The 13,002-nt window shown below is 52.2% G+C and overlaps 3 protein-coding genes across 3 annotated transcripts; 2 read left to right on the top strand and 1 right to left on the bottom strand.

Moving 5' to 3' along the window:
- Positions 1–406: 406 nt before the first annotated feature.
- VTN (vitronectin) lies at positions 407–3,401 on the top strand. The gene is made up of 8 exons (XM_047707996.1): positions 407–599; positions 698–817; positions 894–1,214; positions 1,296–1,435; positions 1,698–1,854; positions 2,054–2,206; positions 2,619–2,963; positions 3,204–3,401. The coding sequence occupies exons 1-8, from the start codon at positions 536–538 to the stop codon at positions 3,314–3,316; spliced, it is 1,413 nt and encodes a 470-aa protein (XP_047563952.1). The 5' UTR covers positions 407–535; the 3' UTR covers positions 3,317–3,401.
- A 1,356-nt stretch (positions 3,402–4,757) lies between these two features.
- Positions 4,758–6,430, top strand: SEBOX (SEBOX homeobox). The gene is made up of 3 exons (XM_047706030.1): positions 4,758–4,938; positions 5,081–5,241; positions 5,382–6,430. Exons 1-3 carry the CDS (start codon positions 4,758–4,760, stop codon positions 5,760–5,762), a joined length of 723 nt encoding a protein of 240 aa, XP_047561986.1. The 3' UTR covers positions 5,763–6,430.
- Positions 6,431–8,334: 1,904 nt separating this feature from the next.
- Positions 8,335–12,963, bottom strand: TMEM199 (transmembrane protein 199). The gene is made up of 6 exons (XM_047708004.1): positions 12,715–12,963; positions 11,348–11,421; positions 10,935–11,024; positions 10,373–10,415; positions 10,066–10,178; positions 8,335–9,747 (listed from the first exon to the last, which is right to left on the bottom strand). Exons 1-6 carry the CDS (start codon positions 12,923–12,925, stop codon positions 9,652–9,654), a joined length of 627 nt encoding a protein of 208 aa, XP_047563960.1. The 5' UTR covers positions 12,926–12,963; the 3' UTR covers positions 8,335–9,651.
- Between the last annotated feature and the right edge of the window lie 39 nt (positions 12,964–13,002).

Below are 13,002 nucleotides of genomic sequence, written 5' to 3'. Positions count from 1 at the left end.
CAGTCGGGGATGTGCCTGATCAAACAGATCACAGATAAATAACCATTTATGGAGAATGAAGCTGGCGCTACTCCAGGCCCTGGGCATTTCATCTGCTTTAGCTTGTGTAACCCCCAACACAACACAAGGCAAGTGTAATTAGTCTCACTTGACCAAAAAGAAAGCCAAGGCAGGTAAAACCATTTGCCCAAAGTCACACAGCCTGCGAGGGGCATAGTGAGCCTTCCTTCTGTCCTCCGGATCCACTGTGCAATTTCCCTTAGGATAGGACACTGAGCTTGGCAAGAATCCCATTCACAGTTCTCCCAGGCCCAGAGTTCCAGGAATGTGACCCTTGGCTACAGCAGCCTCTGGGATCCAGGGCACTGGGGGCTGGGCCAGAGACTGAGCAAACAGAACAGGAGAGAAGGCAGCTCTTTTTCTCTGGTTCCCTCCCTCCCAGTCCCCACCTTTCCCTCCCTTCCTCAAGCATCCACAGCAGAGACCTCCAGGAGTGCAGAGCCCAGTTCACCAGGCTGGAAGCTAGGGGCCTGCTATGGCTTCCCCGAGGCCTTTGCTGCTGCTCGCCCTGCTGGCGTGGGTTGTTCTGGCTGACCAAGGTGCAAGAAAGAGGGTACCGGTGGCCCTTGGGGCCAATGAAGGGTGGGCAAGGGTGGTCTGGGCTTGGCCATGCCAACTGACCCGTCCTCCCCCACAGAGTCCTGCAAAGGTCGCTGCACTGAGGGCTTCAACTCGGACAGGAAGTGTCAGTGCGACGAGCTCTGCTCTTACTACCAGAGCTGCTGCGAGGACTACGTGGCTGAGTGCAAACCCCAAGGTGTGTCTGGAGGGGCTGGGTGGGCCTGGGGTCCCCTCTCTGGCTGGACACTCACCACCACCCACTCTGCCTGCAGTGACTCGTGGGGACGTGTTCACTCTGCCAGAAGATGAGTACGGGGCCTTTTACGACCCCGAGGGGACCTCGGCGAGCGTCCTCACACAGCCAGAGAGCACCACGCTGAGCCCTGACCTGCAGCCCCAGCCTGAAGAGTCTCCTGCCCAGGTACCAATTCTGAACCCAGAGGAAGAGGCGCCGGGACCTGGACAGGAGGCTTCAGGGCCTGAGGGACAGGCTGAAGTCATCCCTGAGTCCCCAGCAGAGGAGGAGCTATGCAGTGGGAAGCCCTTTGATGCCTTCACTGACCTCAAGAATGGCTCCCTTTTTGCCTTTCGAGGTGACTCCAGGGGCACGTCTTGGGGGGTAGGGGGTCTGCCCCTGGAACCTCCCCTCTCTCACACAGCCTCCCGCACTCTAGGGCGGTACTGTTATGAGCTGGATGAAGAGGCAGTGAGGCCTGGGTACCCCAAGCTTATCCAAGATGTCTGGGGCATTGAGGGCCCCATTGATGCTGCCTTCACCCGCATCAACTGTCAGGGGAAGACCTATCTCTTCAAGGTACCAGGCCCCTGGAGGCTGAGAGTCAGGGTCAAGGGTAATCTAGGCAGGGGAGGAGGGCTGCTGTGCCCAGGACTAGGGCGGGCGAGAAGGCAGGATCCCAGCCTGTGGTTCGTGACTGGGGCTCTTGAGGACAGGGAAACCCAGGGCTCTAGATCCCAGGTGACAAGCTTAGAATTGGGATGGCTGCACCTTGGGTGGGAGACTCAGCCTGTGCCCAGCCAGCTACCCCCTAACTCCCTCCTCCTTCTCTACCCCTTAGGGTAATCAGTACTGGCGCTACGAGGATGGTGTCCTGGACCCCGGTTTCCCCCGCAACATCTCTGAAGGCTTCAAGGGCATTCCAGACAACGTGGATGCAGCCTTGGCTCTCCCTGCTCATAGCTACAGTGGCCGGGAGCGGGTCTACTTCTTCAAGGGTACCAAGGGAGGGGTGGGAGGAAGAGCAGGCAGTGGGGTGGTCTCAGTTTGCCTCCACACTCCTCTAGGGGCAAGGTCAAACTAGGCTCACCCCCTGCCAGGAGCTTCCATCTTCAGCAGCCTTGAGGCTGGCTTTCCAGCCTTGCTCACACATCTCCTCCCCACCCCCGGCCTCCCTCCCCCATCCTGGTTCCTCAGGGAGACAGTACTGGGAGTATGAGTTCCAGCAGCAGCCCAGTCAGGAGGAGTGTGAAGGCAGCTCCCTGTCTGCCGTGTTTGAACACTTTGCCCTGCTGCAGAGGGACAGCTGGGAGACCCTCTTCGAGCTTCTCTTCTGGAACAGACCTTCCGGTATGGAGGGAGGGCAAATCTCGCTTTTTCCTCCTGGGACCAGGAGGGCCAGGGCACTGCCAGCCAGAGGGGGCTGTGATGGTGGAGCAATGGGTCAAAAGCTGTTTGCTCAGGCCAGACTTTGTTTCTGTTGACGTTTCGGGGGAGGTCCACCTGGACCCCGCACAGTGGACTTTGCCTAGCACAGCCAAGGGCATGGCTGGCAGGAGGAGGGGCTGTGACTGAGGCAAGTGGCGAGGCTTGTCGTGGAGAAAGGCCAGGAGAAAGAGCACTGGACAGGGAGTCAGAGGGCCCAGGTGCTGTGCTCTGCCATGAGCCTGTGGTGTCCTTGGGCAAAGGAACAGCCTATTGCTGGGTACCAGATGAACTCTACAGGCCCCCAGGGCTTTCATTAACCCATCCCCCACCACAGGTGGTGCTGGACAGCCCCGGTTCATCAGCCAGGACTGGCCCGGTGTGCCCACGCAGGTGGACGCGGCCATAGCCGGCCGCATCTACATCTCGGGCTCAGCTCCCCGATCCTGGGCCAAGAAGCCCAAGTCTAAGCGCCGCAACCGTAAGCGCTACCGTTCACGCAGTAACCGTCTCCGTGGCCAAGGCCGCAGCCAGAACCCCCACCGACAATCCCGTTCAACCTGGCTGTCCTGGTTCTCCAGTGAGGAGAGCGGCCTGGGCACCTACAACTATGACTACGACATGGACTGGCTTGTGCCTGCCACCTGCGAACCCATCCAAAGTGTTTACTTCTTCTCACAAGGTGGGAGCCTCTGCCATCCTTGCAGTTCCTCGTCCAGCTGGGTCTTCCCTGCTGTCCCTGGTCCCCCGTGGGCTGAACATGGCTCTTGGGCGGTGACTCCAGAAGGACAGGGTGGGAGTCCTTAGTTGCATTTTGGATGTTCACTTACCCTTCCAGGAGACACCCACGTGTTCCTTCTCAGGGCAGGGATGGGCAGGGTGGGGCTGGGTCTCACACACCCTCTCCCAACCTCTCTTTCAGACAAGTACTACCGAGTCAACCTTCGCACACGGCGAGTGGACACTGTGAGCCCTCCTTACCCACGCTCCATCGCCCAGTACTGGTTGGGCTGCTCAGCCCCTGGCCACCAGTAGGAATCTGAGCCCACACAGCTGGGCCCTCCACTATTCCTTCCTCAACCTTTTCCATCTAGCCCAATAAAGATCCCCTGACCCTGAATTTAAGACTACTGTCCTGACTGGGGTGGATAGGCAGGAGACACGGATTTGCTTGGGGAAAGGAGGGGAGGCTGGAGTGCCATGATGTCTTGGGGGAGGAGAGCCTCCTCGTGTCCAGTTCACGTTGGGCTCAGGCCCTGTGAACCCCAAAAACTCTGGGCTGGGGAAGGCCTCATGAGTGCTAGCCTTCTGCCTGAACTAAGCAACCCCTACCAACCTACCAACATCAGCAGGAACTTGAACCCCACTGATGATGACGGGAGCAACCAGTGCTCCTCCTAGCCCTGGGCTTGCTTTGCCTCTTGGAGTTGACTAAGGTCTTGGAGGAGAGAGAAGGGGCAGAGGGAGTGGGGTTCTGGTTTAGCTTTTCTGCCTGTTCTGAGCTGCAGTGTGGTTGGTCTGGGGGGCTGCTGTGCTCCCCCAAACGCACCCCTAGGATGATCCTCTCTTTGAGGCCTGTCTTGAGTCTAGGGTGTGGGTCACTGAGGATAGGAGGGGGAAGGGCAAGAACTCGAAGGGAATTCAAATGCACCCACTTTTCTTAGAAAAGTGGCTCAGGGGCGCCTGGGTGGCTCAGTGGGTTAAAGCCTTTGCCTTTGGCTCAGGTCATGATCCCAGGGTCCTGGGATCGAGCCCCGAGTCGGGCTCTCTGCTCAGGAGGGAGCCCGCTTCCTCCTCTTTCTCTCTCTCTCTGCCTGCCTCTCTGCTTACTTTGATCTCTGTCAAAATAAATAAATAAAATCTTTAAAAGAAAAGTGGCTCAGAAGACTTAAAAGGATGAATACTCTGTAAAAACAAATATCTCCTTAGAACTCCTCGATTGTTTCCGGGGAACCTCCTCTGCTTCTAGGTTCCTGGACTCCAAGAAGCCCATTGGGCTTTCAGGGGGCCATGGAGAAATGGCTGAACGCAGATGAATCTCTGAGGCGGACCTGAGGGCAGGCTGGTGAGGACATCTGCTCCCCAGCCCTGCTGGGGGCGGGGTGGCTGCAGTTCCCCTGCCATCCCCGTCATCCTCTTCATCCTGCCCAGCCTTCCACTGTGGCACAGGAGTCCACCCGCTCTCCCCTGAAGGCAGCCAGCACAGCACATTGAGGGCTCCAGAAGGGCCTGGTGAAGCCCCGGGAGCCCTAGAGACAGGTTTTTTTTTTTTTTTTTTTTTTTTTTGCCTCCTGGAAGGTGTCCTGGGAAGATTTCCACAAAGCACAGGATTTCAGACACAGAGTGTTGGAGTCTGCGGTGTGAGGAGGGTGTGAGGAGGGGCCCTGAAGGAGCAGGGGCCACCAAAGTTTTGCCTCCCGCCCCTAGACCCACACAAGCCCCAACACTGCCCCTGCCCTCCCCTCTTTCCTCTGGGATGGCTCCGATCCTCTCAAGCTGGACAGGAAACCTCTCCCCTCCTGGAGGCGGGGCTGCTCCTCTGAGCAGGATAAAACCCCAGGAGGAGGGGTGTGGTGTGGGCACAGCCTTGGCATGGCCCTCTGGCTCCTCGTTCTCTGCCAGCTCCATGGCCAGCCCTGCGGATGCACCCGCAACAGGTGATCTGCTGGGGAAAGAGTAGGCTGGGGGAAGGTCAAAATGAGGAAGCGGGGAAGGGACTTCAGGGTCTGCTGAGGGTCTTGAGGCTGGGATGGAGGCTCTTGCAAAGGATCCTAGCTTGACTCCTACTCTGGCCCACAGGCCACACCAGTGGGTTGGGTTCCCACCGGAGAAAGCGGACCACCTTCAGCAGGGGGCAGCTGCTGGAGCTGGAGCGGGTGTTTGCAGCATGGCCCTACCCTGACATCAGCACGCGTGAGCACCTGGCTCGGGTCACCTGCCTTCCTGAGACCAAGATACAGGTAAGCAGTGACCCCCTCTGAGGGTGAGGGTACTCTCGCATAGTCCCTTTTCTCTGGGTATCCTGTCTCCAGGTTTTGCTTTCCCTGTAGCTGGGGGAGGGGGAGCTGGTGCCAGAAGAGATTATTTTTTCCCTTATCAGGTGTGGTTCCAGAATCGCCGGGCCAAGAGAATCAAGAACAGGAAGGCAGGAGGCCTAAGCCCCAGGCCTGAGCACACCCAGAGAGTCCGTCCTCTTCCGGACACCCTCCAGCAGGCCCGGGAGCCCCGAACACTAGTCCAGCTTCCACCTTCTAACAGCACACCTCAGTGTGCCTCAATGGGTCGACATGCTTCCTGCCCAGCTCCTGGTTTGGGTCCAGGGCAGGGGTGGACAGGGGCTAAAGCTGTAGCCCCATGGGGACCAGCTGGGGTTTCCGAGGTTCACCTTTCTTCAGAGCGAGCCACTCCCCAGACCTCATTGGGCAGCTTATCTGACCTCATCTATGCCTCTGCCATCGTCACCAACCTGGACCACTCCTAAATTAAGTCTAGAACTTTTGAGATCGCTCCTCTGGCTCCGCAGCCCACCCTGCCCCTTAGGACTGAACATACCAGATGTGGATCCCTCACTCCTCCTTTTACACAAGGGAATTTTCTTATCGGAAGGAAGGTTAGTGCAGGCATCCCTCTGACTGTCATCCTGTCCAGCCCAGAGTCACCAGGGCCTGTGTCCTGCTCCCCAGCACTCTGACCCTCCTTAAGCCTGTGCCCATCGCCATGGCGGGAGGTCCCTTCAGAGAGATGAGGTAAGGGCCAGGTTTTCCACCTTTCAGGAGCAGGCCAGGCCCTCAATTCTTCTCACCCCAGGTGACAACACCTCCTCCCTCCAAAGAATGGGCAGCCAGCCCTCACTTTCAGGCCATTAGCTAGCTAACTGCTAAGTGAGTTAGGCGGGGAGAGCACTGAGACTAATTTCAGGCTGCTGGGAACCAGGGCCCCCTCTTCTGACCTACCACCACCTGGACATATTAATCAGAACCATGGATCTGAAGAGGAAGTGATATTAAAGTCATAAAGTAGAAAGAGGAGCCCAGGGCTTATGTTCATTTAATTTTCACAAAGATCAGATGGGCTGCCCTGTGACCTGAGGTTGTGGAGACAACCTGACAGATTTAGCAGGGGGTGGGGGAGTGCGTGCTGGCAACACTGGGTTTTCATATCACCGTCATCTGTAATGCCAACTAATCTCCAAATAAAACCCAAACTCTATACCTTAATCTGGATTGTTGTGTGCTGCAAATGAATGGGGACAAGCGCTGTTTGCTTTTTGAAATGTATCTCCATCACCTAATCCCTAAATAGGGCCAGGTTCCACACAGGTCCTGGGTGGGGACATTCCCCAGGCTTCCAGCAGGATTAGGTAGAGGGACGGTTAATTGAAGGGCTTAGGGCTCTGGCTGACAGACCCTAGGGAGATGGGAGCCTCGGCTAGCACCTTCTGCTCCCGCTCCCACTGCTTCCAGGATGTTCCAGCTGCCTCTACTTCTGGAGCTGCTCTGCTCCAGAAAAGCATGAGTTTGCCATCAGTCTGGGCTGGATTCAAATCTTGGCTCTGCTATGTAACCTTGCAATTCTCTGAAAGTCTCTGAGCCTGCAAAATGGGGGGTGATAATACTTGTCTTCTCTCAATTTGGGGGAATGAGAAGCAATAATGTTAAGTGAAGGGCTTCGTCTGGTTGATGCATTGTAAAAGCTCTCAATTCAAACTTCCCTCTCCATACGGCAGGTGAGGAGAAACTGGGAAGACCCCAAACTTCTTGTTCCCCTGGCCTCCTACCAAGCACTCCCTTTTGCCCTGGGAAGCCCTACGTCCAGACTGCACTGGGGGCGGTAAGAGAGGGAGGAAGTGGCCAAGACCAGAGAGTTCTCTTCTCTGTGACGAGACCCAGAGGACAGGCCACCCGATTGCTATCTCCAGCTCTGTCCCTGCACATGGAAAACTTTGCACGGTCAAGATTTCCTAGGCAGGAACTAGGTCTTTTACCTCTTGATTTCCAGCAGCTAGCACAGTACCATGGCTCATAAAGGAGCATTCCATAAGTGTTCGAGGCTACAGAGTCTGTTAAACTTGGGAGGAGGGGCTTGGGTTCAAGTAAGGACCTCATTCTGGTAAAAGGGGTGTATATGTGGAATGACCCAATCTCAGTGTGAGAAGACGCTCTGGGTCAGAAGCTGTTTGAGGGGGCCTGCCCTTCATCTAACATTTACAAGCCTTCCAACCTTCCAATCCAGGTACCTGGGGTGGGGAGTGGGAGGTTGAACACTGAAGGCCATGTGGGCCTATAGACTACCTGGCCAGCAGAATTCAGCACAAGTAGGATAGCCATGAATCTCCACAAACATTCAGTATAGCTTTTAAACTCAGTCTTAAGTGGTCTGGGTTGCTAGAAACATTGTAAAATGCCACCTGCACTTTTTCTCACAGCTGACATTTCTTTCAACCAACAACAGAAATTCTAAGATTTCTCAACAAAGTCATCTGTGGTGGGACAAGAGGAAGGAAACCTTCCCTCTCTCTCATGTACCATCTGGGGAAGCTGGGACGGGCTATGTATCAAGTAGAAACTAGCAAACCTGGAAAGCAAATGTCTACTGAACCAATGAGTGTGTAATTTCTTTCCTTCTTTAAAAAAAACAAACAAACAACACCCCCCCGCCCCGATTTATTTATTTATTTTAAAGAGAGACAGAAAGGGAGGGACAGATACTCAAGCAGACGTCCCACTGAGCTCAGAGCCCGATGCGAGACTCAGTCTCACAACCCATGAGATTGTGGGCTGAACCAAAATCACAAGTTGGACACTTAACTGACTGAGCCACCCAGGTGCCCCATGAGTGTATAATTTCTAAGAACAGAAGTGTATCCTGGGGGGGAAAAAAGGCCACAGGAGCTCACAGTGTGAACAAAAGGAAAGGAACATACCATTAGGAACAGACCCTGAACTGTGCTTGCTTCGATAGCACGTATACTAAGAATATGAACAGAACCTGAACAATGATCAGAACTAAGCAATCTTTGGGCTTCTGTGTTGTGACAAGATCTGAAGTAAGAATACAATGGATACAATAAATATTTATTGGATAAAAAGCTATTACTGACAGTTTCTAAGGACCTTTACACAGATTCTATCAGTACACCACTAATTTAAGTTCTTGGAAGTTTAACATTACATGGGGACTTCAACACCACTTCGCAGTCTTTGGCTCCATTTCACAGAGAAAGGACCACAGCTGGTCATCTGATCTCTCAGCCTCAGTTCTGTCTTTGGGGAAAAGGGGCCTAAAGCCGTTTCCTCTTCCAACCTCCAGGATTGTTATGAAGACCAAGAGTAATCACGTAAAGCAATTACTCAACTGTGCACACTTACAATCTACTTTCCACACTCCCCCAAACTCCGACATTTTAAGAATCTACATAAAATAACCTCCGTTAGGCTTACATACAATAATATGTATACATCCTCATAACATGTTATGTTTATGTATTCACGTATATGGTTATTTATGCCCATATATACAGTCAAATCTGGAAACAGTCTCTATCTACAAAGAACGTCTCCCTGTATTAGCTGAGACAATCTACAGTAGGCATACTCTTGCCACCAACACACACCAGCACAAGAGATTTTCAATTAAAAGCAGACATACTGTTTTGCCATCTGAATTGTTTTCATTTTCGGAGGCAAAGCAAAGGGTGATGAAAAGGTGGGCAGTTTAAGGAGGGCTGGTGAGTGGTAGAGACAGGCAGAAACATACAGAAAATCTGAAAAAGGTGAGCAGAGGATGAAGAATGAAACTAAGATTCTGGAAAGGTAGCTGCCTAGCTCCCAATTTCAGCATCCTGTACCAACCTGTCTTTCTCTCATTTGATGTCCTGTGATCAGCTCCTCTTCTGAAACAAACTGGCTTCTAGAAAGGCAATCCTTTCTGTTTTGGAGGTTACTGATCTAAATTACATGTCTGCCTCAAGGGTGTGTGAAGCAAGGGGGACCATCAATTTGTACACTTGGGGAAGTTCAAGGCAATGTGGTCCTCTTCTGGGAAGACCTGGATTCTATTTACTCCTGATGGGGAAAAACCCAGCCTTGGGAGGGCCCAGATGGACTATAGAACGCAGACGGGCACTGGGTTCAGGAGAAGGAACTGAAAGACCAGTTCTTTTCAGTTGTTGTCTGACTCTCCTTTACTGCCCTTCTGGAATCTGACAGAGGTTGGGGCTCTGGCACGAACAGCAGGTGGCCTTGGCTTGGCCCTCTGACTAACCAGAGCTGTAGACAAAGGGCCTGACAGGTGGACTGAGTCAGTGATTGGCAGCTGGGAGCTTGGAGTCTCCCCAAACCGGCTCCAGACTTTGATGATGAACCCTCAGGTTAAAGCTCTCCCAACTCGCCTTCCATTGCCCGCACCATGACATAAAGCTCGGCCAGGCCCACCACAGAGGCCACGATCAAGGCAGCCAGTACCCGCTGGGGAGAGAAAGAACCAGGCTTAGAGAATGCAGGCCAGCATCCAGCTCTGCAGCCTCCAGGGCCTCTGGTAAAGATGGCGGGTGGGGGGGGGTGGGACCCAGACCACAGGTTTCGGGGAAGGGAAGAAAAGAGAATCTGGATTCTCTTGAGGTTATTATGTACTCCCATGAATGCTGGACAGCTCAAATGCTCCTCTTGTTTACTAAATAAATGTTTGTCTAATGCCTAACTTGTTTAAGACACCTTCACATACATTCTCTCTCTCCCACCAACATTCCCACCTGGGATACCCTGCCTTGCCCAGTGCTTACTTACTGAGGCCATTTCTGTGAAGATGTACTGGCTTCCAAGGTAAGTACAGACGAAGGCAGCTGCCACCGTGACAATAAAGTTGAAGATGGTGATGACCAGAGCTTTAACTGACCTCACTTTGGGGAAGAACCCAGGGAAGAAACATTTATGTCAGCATCCTCCACAAGGCCCTCTTGTCTCTGGGTGAGACAAAGGGCCTTCAAACGGCAAGCCTGAATAGCTCAGGCTTAAACCCAGAGCCCTCGGGTGGGAAGAAGTGCCATGACCAACCCGTCCCAGGCTTCAGCAGTGTGATTTCCCAGCACCTCACCTTGCTTTCCCAGTTCACTAAGAGTCCCACCATGTCTTGAATCCTGGGAAAAAGAAAACACAAACGATTCCAAATGGAAGCAGCTCAGAGGCAGCCCAGAGAGTAACTATTTGTCAGTCTGGGCTCTGCTCTCTTTATTTCCCAACATATTAAGTCTGCCTTCTCCATGGATTCTGTTGTCAGAACCAGATGGATTTTTTCCTGAACCACAGATCATGCATTTCAGAAAAAGGACATAGGTTCCCAGTACCCATCTACTCCTCTCTTGCTCCAGGGTGGGAGCATGCCACAGAACAATAGGGAGTCCTATCAGAAGAAAGGCTCCAAGGCTTATCTCCATCTCTCCAACTTTTAAGAATCTGTCACCATCTGAGCCCAGAGTCTCAGTAAATGAGCTTGGAATTGTATTAGGTTTGTATGCAGCACAGAGCTTCTGTGGACCCTGACAAGTATAAAAACCAAGCTTCCAAGATGTTTTTTTTTCCCCCTCTGCATCTCTTCCCAGCACAGAGGTCTGCTTTCAGAAGCTACTCAGTCCTTGTATTGAGGAGTGGGCCCTTACCTTACAGGTGACATTGTATGTGATCCGCTTATATTCCTCATTGGCCAGCTGTATCTTAATCTTCTCCAAACGAGCAACTAGCTCTGGGTTCTGAGGCAGAAAAATCAAATGAGAAGGATATCCCCAGCTTACTAGAAAGCCATGTTACAATCATTGGTTTCAGGGGGCAAAGCACTCCTAAGGGTGCTAAGAGACCCATGTACTAGTTATGCCTCCACTGCTTTGGAAACTTTTTTTTTTTGCAGATCTGTTTTCCAACCTGTCAAGCAGGGAGGACAGTATCTGTTTCCCCCATCCCAGCTCTCAAGGATTTAAAAGACAAATTTTTGAGCCTAGAGGTTGATTCATAAATCTGAATGTATCGTAAGTCCAATTCAGCCAACACCACTTTCACAAATATATCCGTTACATACCCGGGGAGGCTTCACCACCTCTGGGAGATAGATTTCACTGCCTTCTAGGAGCTCATGAAGGTATAGTGTGGAACCTGGGAAGAAAAGATTTTTACAAACATAATGATGCATAGAATTGAGGTTGAAGGATTAAGATCAGAAAAGGGTCTGGCCCTTCTATTTTTTTCTACCAAAATAAAACATGGCCATCCCTATTTCAATTCATCTCCAAGATCATTTTCAATTGAGAAGAATCGAGGACAATTCCACATAAATATCTCCTAGTATGCATAGCTAAGTGTCAGCTCTCAATTATTTCGCCAAAGTCACAGCTAACAATAAGCCACTTATATTTGCGTTCAGATTAAGTCACGCTGTGGCCACAATAGAACTGCCCTAAATAGGTTTAAGTCATGGTGATGCTAAATACTTAAAGAATAATGTATTAGATGATATCTGAGGTACTTTTTATTTTTATTTCTTAAAGATTTTATTTATTTGACAGAGAGATAAATTACAAGTAGGCAGAGAGGCAGGCAGAGAAAGAGAGGGGGAAACAGGCTCCCTGCTGAGCAAAGAGCCAGATGCGGGGCTTGATCCCAGGACCCTGAGATTATGACCTGAGCCAAAGGCAGAGGCTCAATACACTAAGCCACCCAGGTGCCCCAAAAAGGTATTTTTTAGTTCTAATAGTTCTAGTAGTTGAGCGGTCTACCCTTTGTACTTCTGGGTAGACTGTGTTAATTTTGACAAAAGACCTTACAGGCCAGTTTGTCCTAGTCCCTCCCCTCACAGTGAGGGGAACTGAGACCCAAGGAAGAGACACGACTTCTCCAAGGGGAGTTTGCTGCAGAGCTAGGACTAGAACTCAGCTGCTACTCCCAGTTCAGGTCTTTCAACACAGCTTTCCATCGTTCTATGTGGGGGGTGGGGGGTGGGGGGTGGGGGGGTGCAGAAAGACGCTATCAGATGAAAAGAAATCCAAATACCCAAACAGGACAAGCTCACTATCCTAAGTTGTTTTCTACTGTAGCTTAAAAGGAAAAAATTGAACTTGTGTGCGGTGTACTGGGTTAGAACTGGACTTCCTCAAAGGTCAGGAGGCCCTAAGGGTGGGGGGTGGTAGTGAAGAAGAGACTCTCAAGAGAGCAGAAACTGCACACGTAAAATTTGCCACCCACAAGAAATCCTTATGGAAGCTGTTAAGGGAGCGGGTTGTCCTATGGTTTATGAGGTGATTCTTGGGTTAGCTAGATGACTGTTCCGCCGGTGAAGAGTGATGGATTTTTTTTTTCCCTCTCATAACGATGGCAGAGGGGGAAAAAGAGTCAGGAAGGAAAAGACTGTGGAAAAAGGGGGACGAGTCCGGGCTGGAGACTGCAGCTCACCACTCTCTCTCAGATACTGATGCAAATCTCGGATCAGTCGGAAGGAAACCAGGCGCGCGGGGCCACTGGAAAAATCGCCGTCCTTGTGTTTCTTCCCTAGCGCAGCTTCAAGTTCTGCCCGCAGCTTCCGGGGCAGCTGCTCTGGCTCCAGCTCCCCACCGGGACCCAAAGCGCGAACCAGTCGCTCACCTGCCAGCAAGCAAGACGCCATGTCTGGCGGACCTAGGGTCAGGTGACCGGGAGCAGGGACTTCCGCTCATCGCTCACCGGAAGGAGCATGGAGGTTGC

Source organism: Lutra lutra, chromosome 16 (genome assembly GCF_902655055.1).
Source record: "Lutra lutra chromosome 16, mLutLut1.2, whole genome shotgun sequence".
NCBI classification, from domain to species: domain Eukaryota; kingdom Metazoa; phylum Chordata; class Mammalia; order Carnivora; family Mustelidae; genus Lutra; species Lutra lutra.
The sequence above is the reverse complement of the archived record's forward strand: the minus strand, read 5'-3'. Positions and strand labels throughout refer to the sequence as shown.

Excerpts from the sequence above, each read along its gene's own strand:
- VTN (XM_047707996.1), top strand. The coding sequence starts at position 536 with ATGGCTTCCCCGAGGCCTTTGCTGCTGCTCGCCCTGCTGGCGTGGGTT. Across the intron at positions 600-697 it reads GGTTGTTCTGGCTGACCAAG|AGTCCTGCAAAGGTCGCTGC; the intron begins GTGCAAGAAAGA and ends CCTCCCCCACAG. Across the intron at positions 1,436-1,697 it reads GGAAGACCTATCTCTTCAAG|GGTAATCAGTACTGGCGCTA; the intron begins GTACCAGGCCCC and ends TCTACCCCTTAG.
- SEBOX (XM_047706030.1), top strand. The coding sequence starts at position 4,758 with ATGGCTCCGATCCTCTCAAGCTGGACAGGAAACCTCTCCCCTCCTGGA. Across the intron at positions 4,939-5,080 it reads TGCGGATGCACCCGCAACAG|GCCACACCAGTGGGTTGGGT; the intron begins GTGATCTGCTGG and ends TCTGGCCCACAG. Across the intron at positions 5,242-5,381 it reads TTCCTGAGACCAAGATACAG|GTGTGGTTCCAGAATCGCCG; the intron begins GTAAGCAGTGAC and ends TTCCCTTATCAG.
- TMEM199 (XM_047708004.1), bottom strand. The coding sequence starts at position 12,925 with ATGGCGTCTTGCTTGCTGGCAGGTGAGCGACTGGTTCGCGCTTTGGGT. Across the intron at positions 11,422-12,714 it reads TCAGTATCTGAGAGAGAGTG|GTTCCACACTATACCTTCAT; the intron begins GTGAGCTGCAGT and ends TTTTCTTCCCAG. Across the intron at positions 10,416-10,934 it reads CATACAATGTCACCTGTAAG|GATTCAAGACATGGTGGGAC; the intron begins GTAAGGGCCCAC and ends TCTTTTTCCCAG.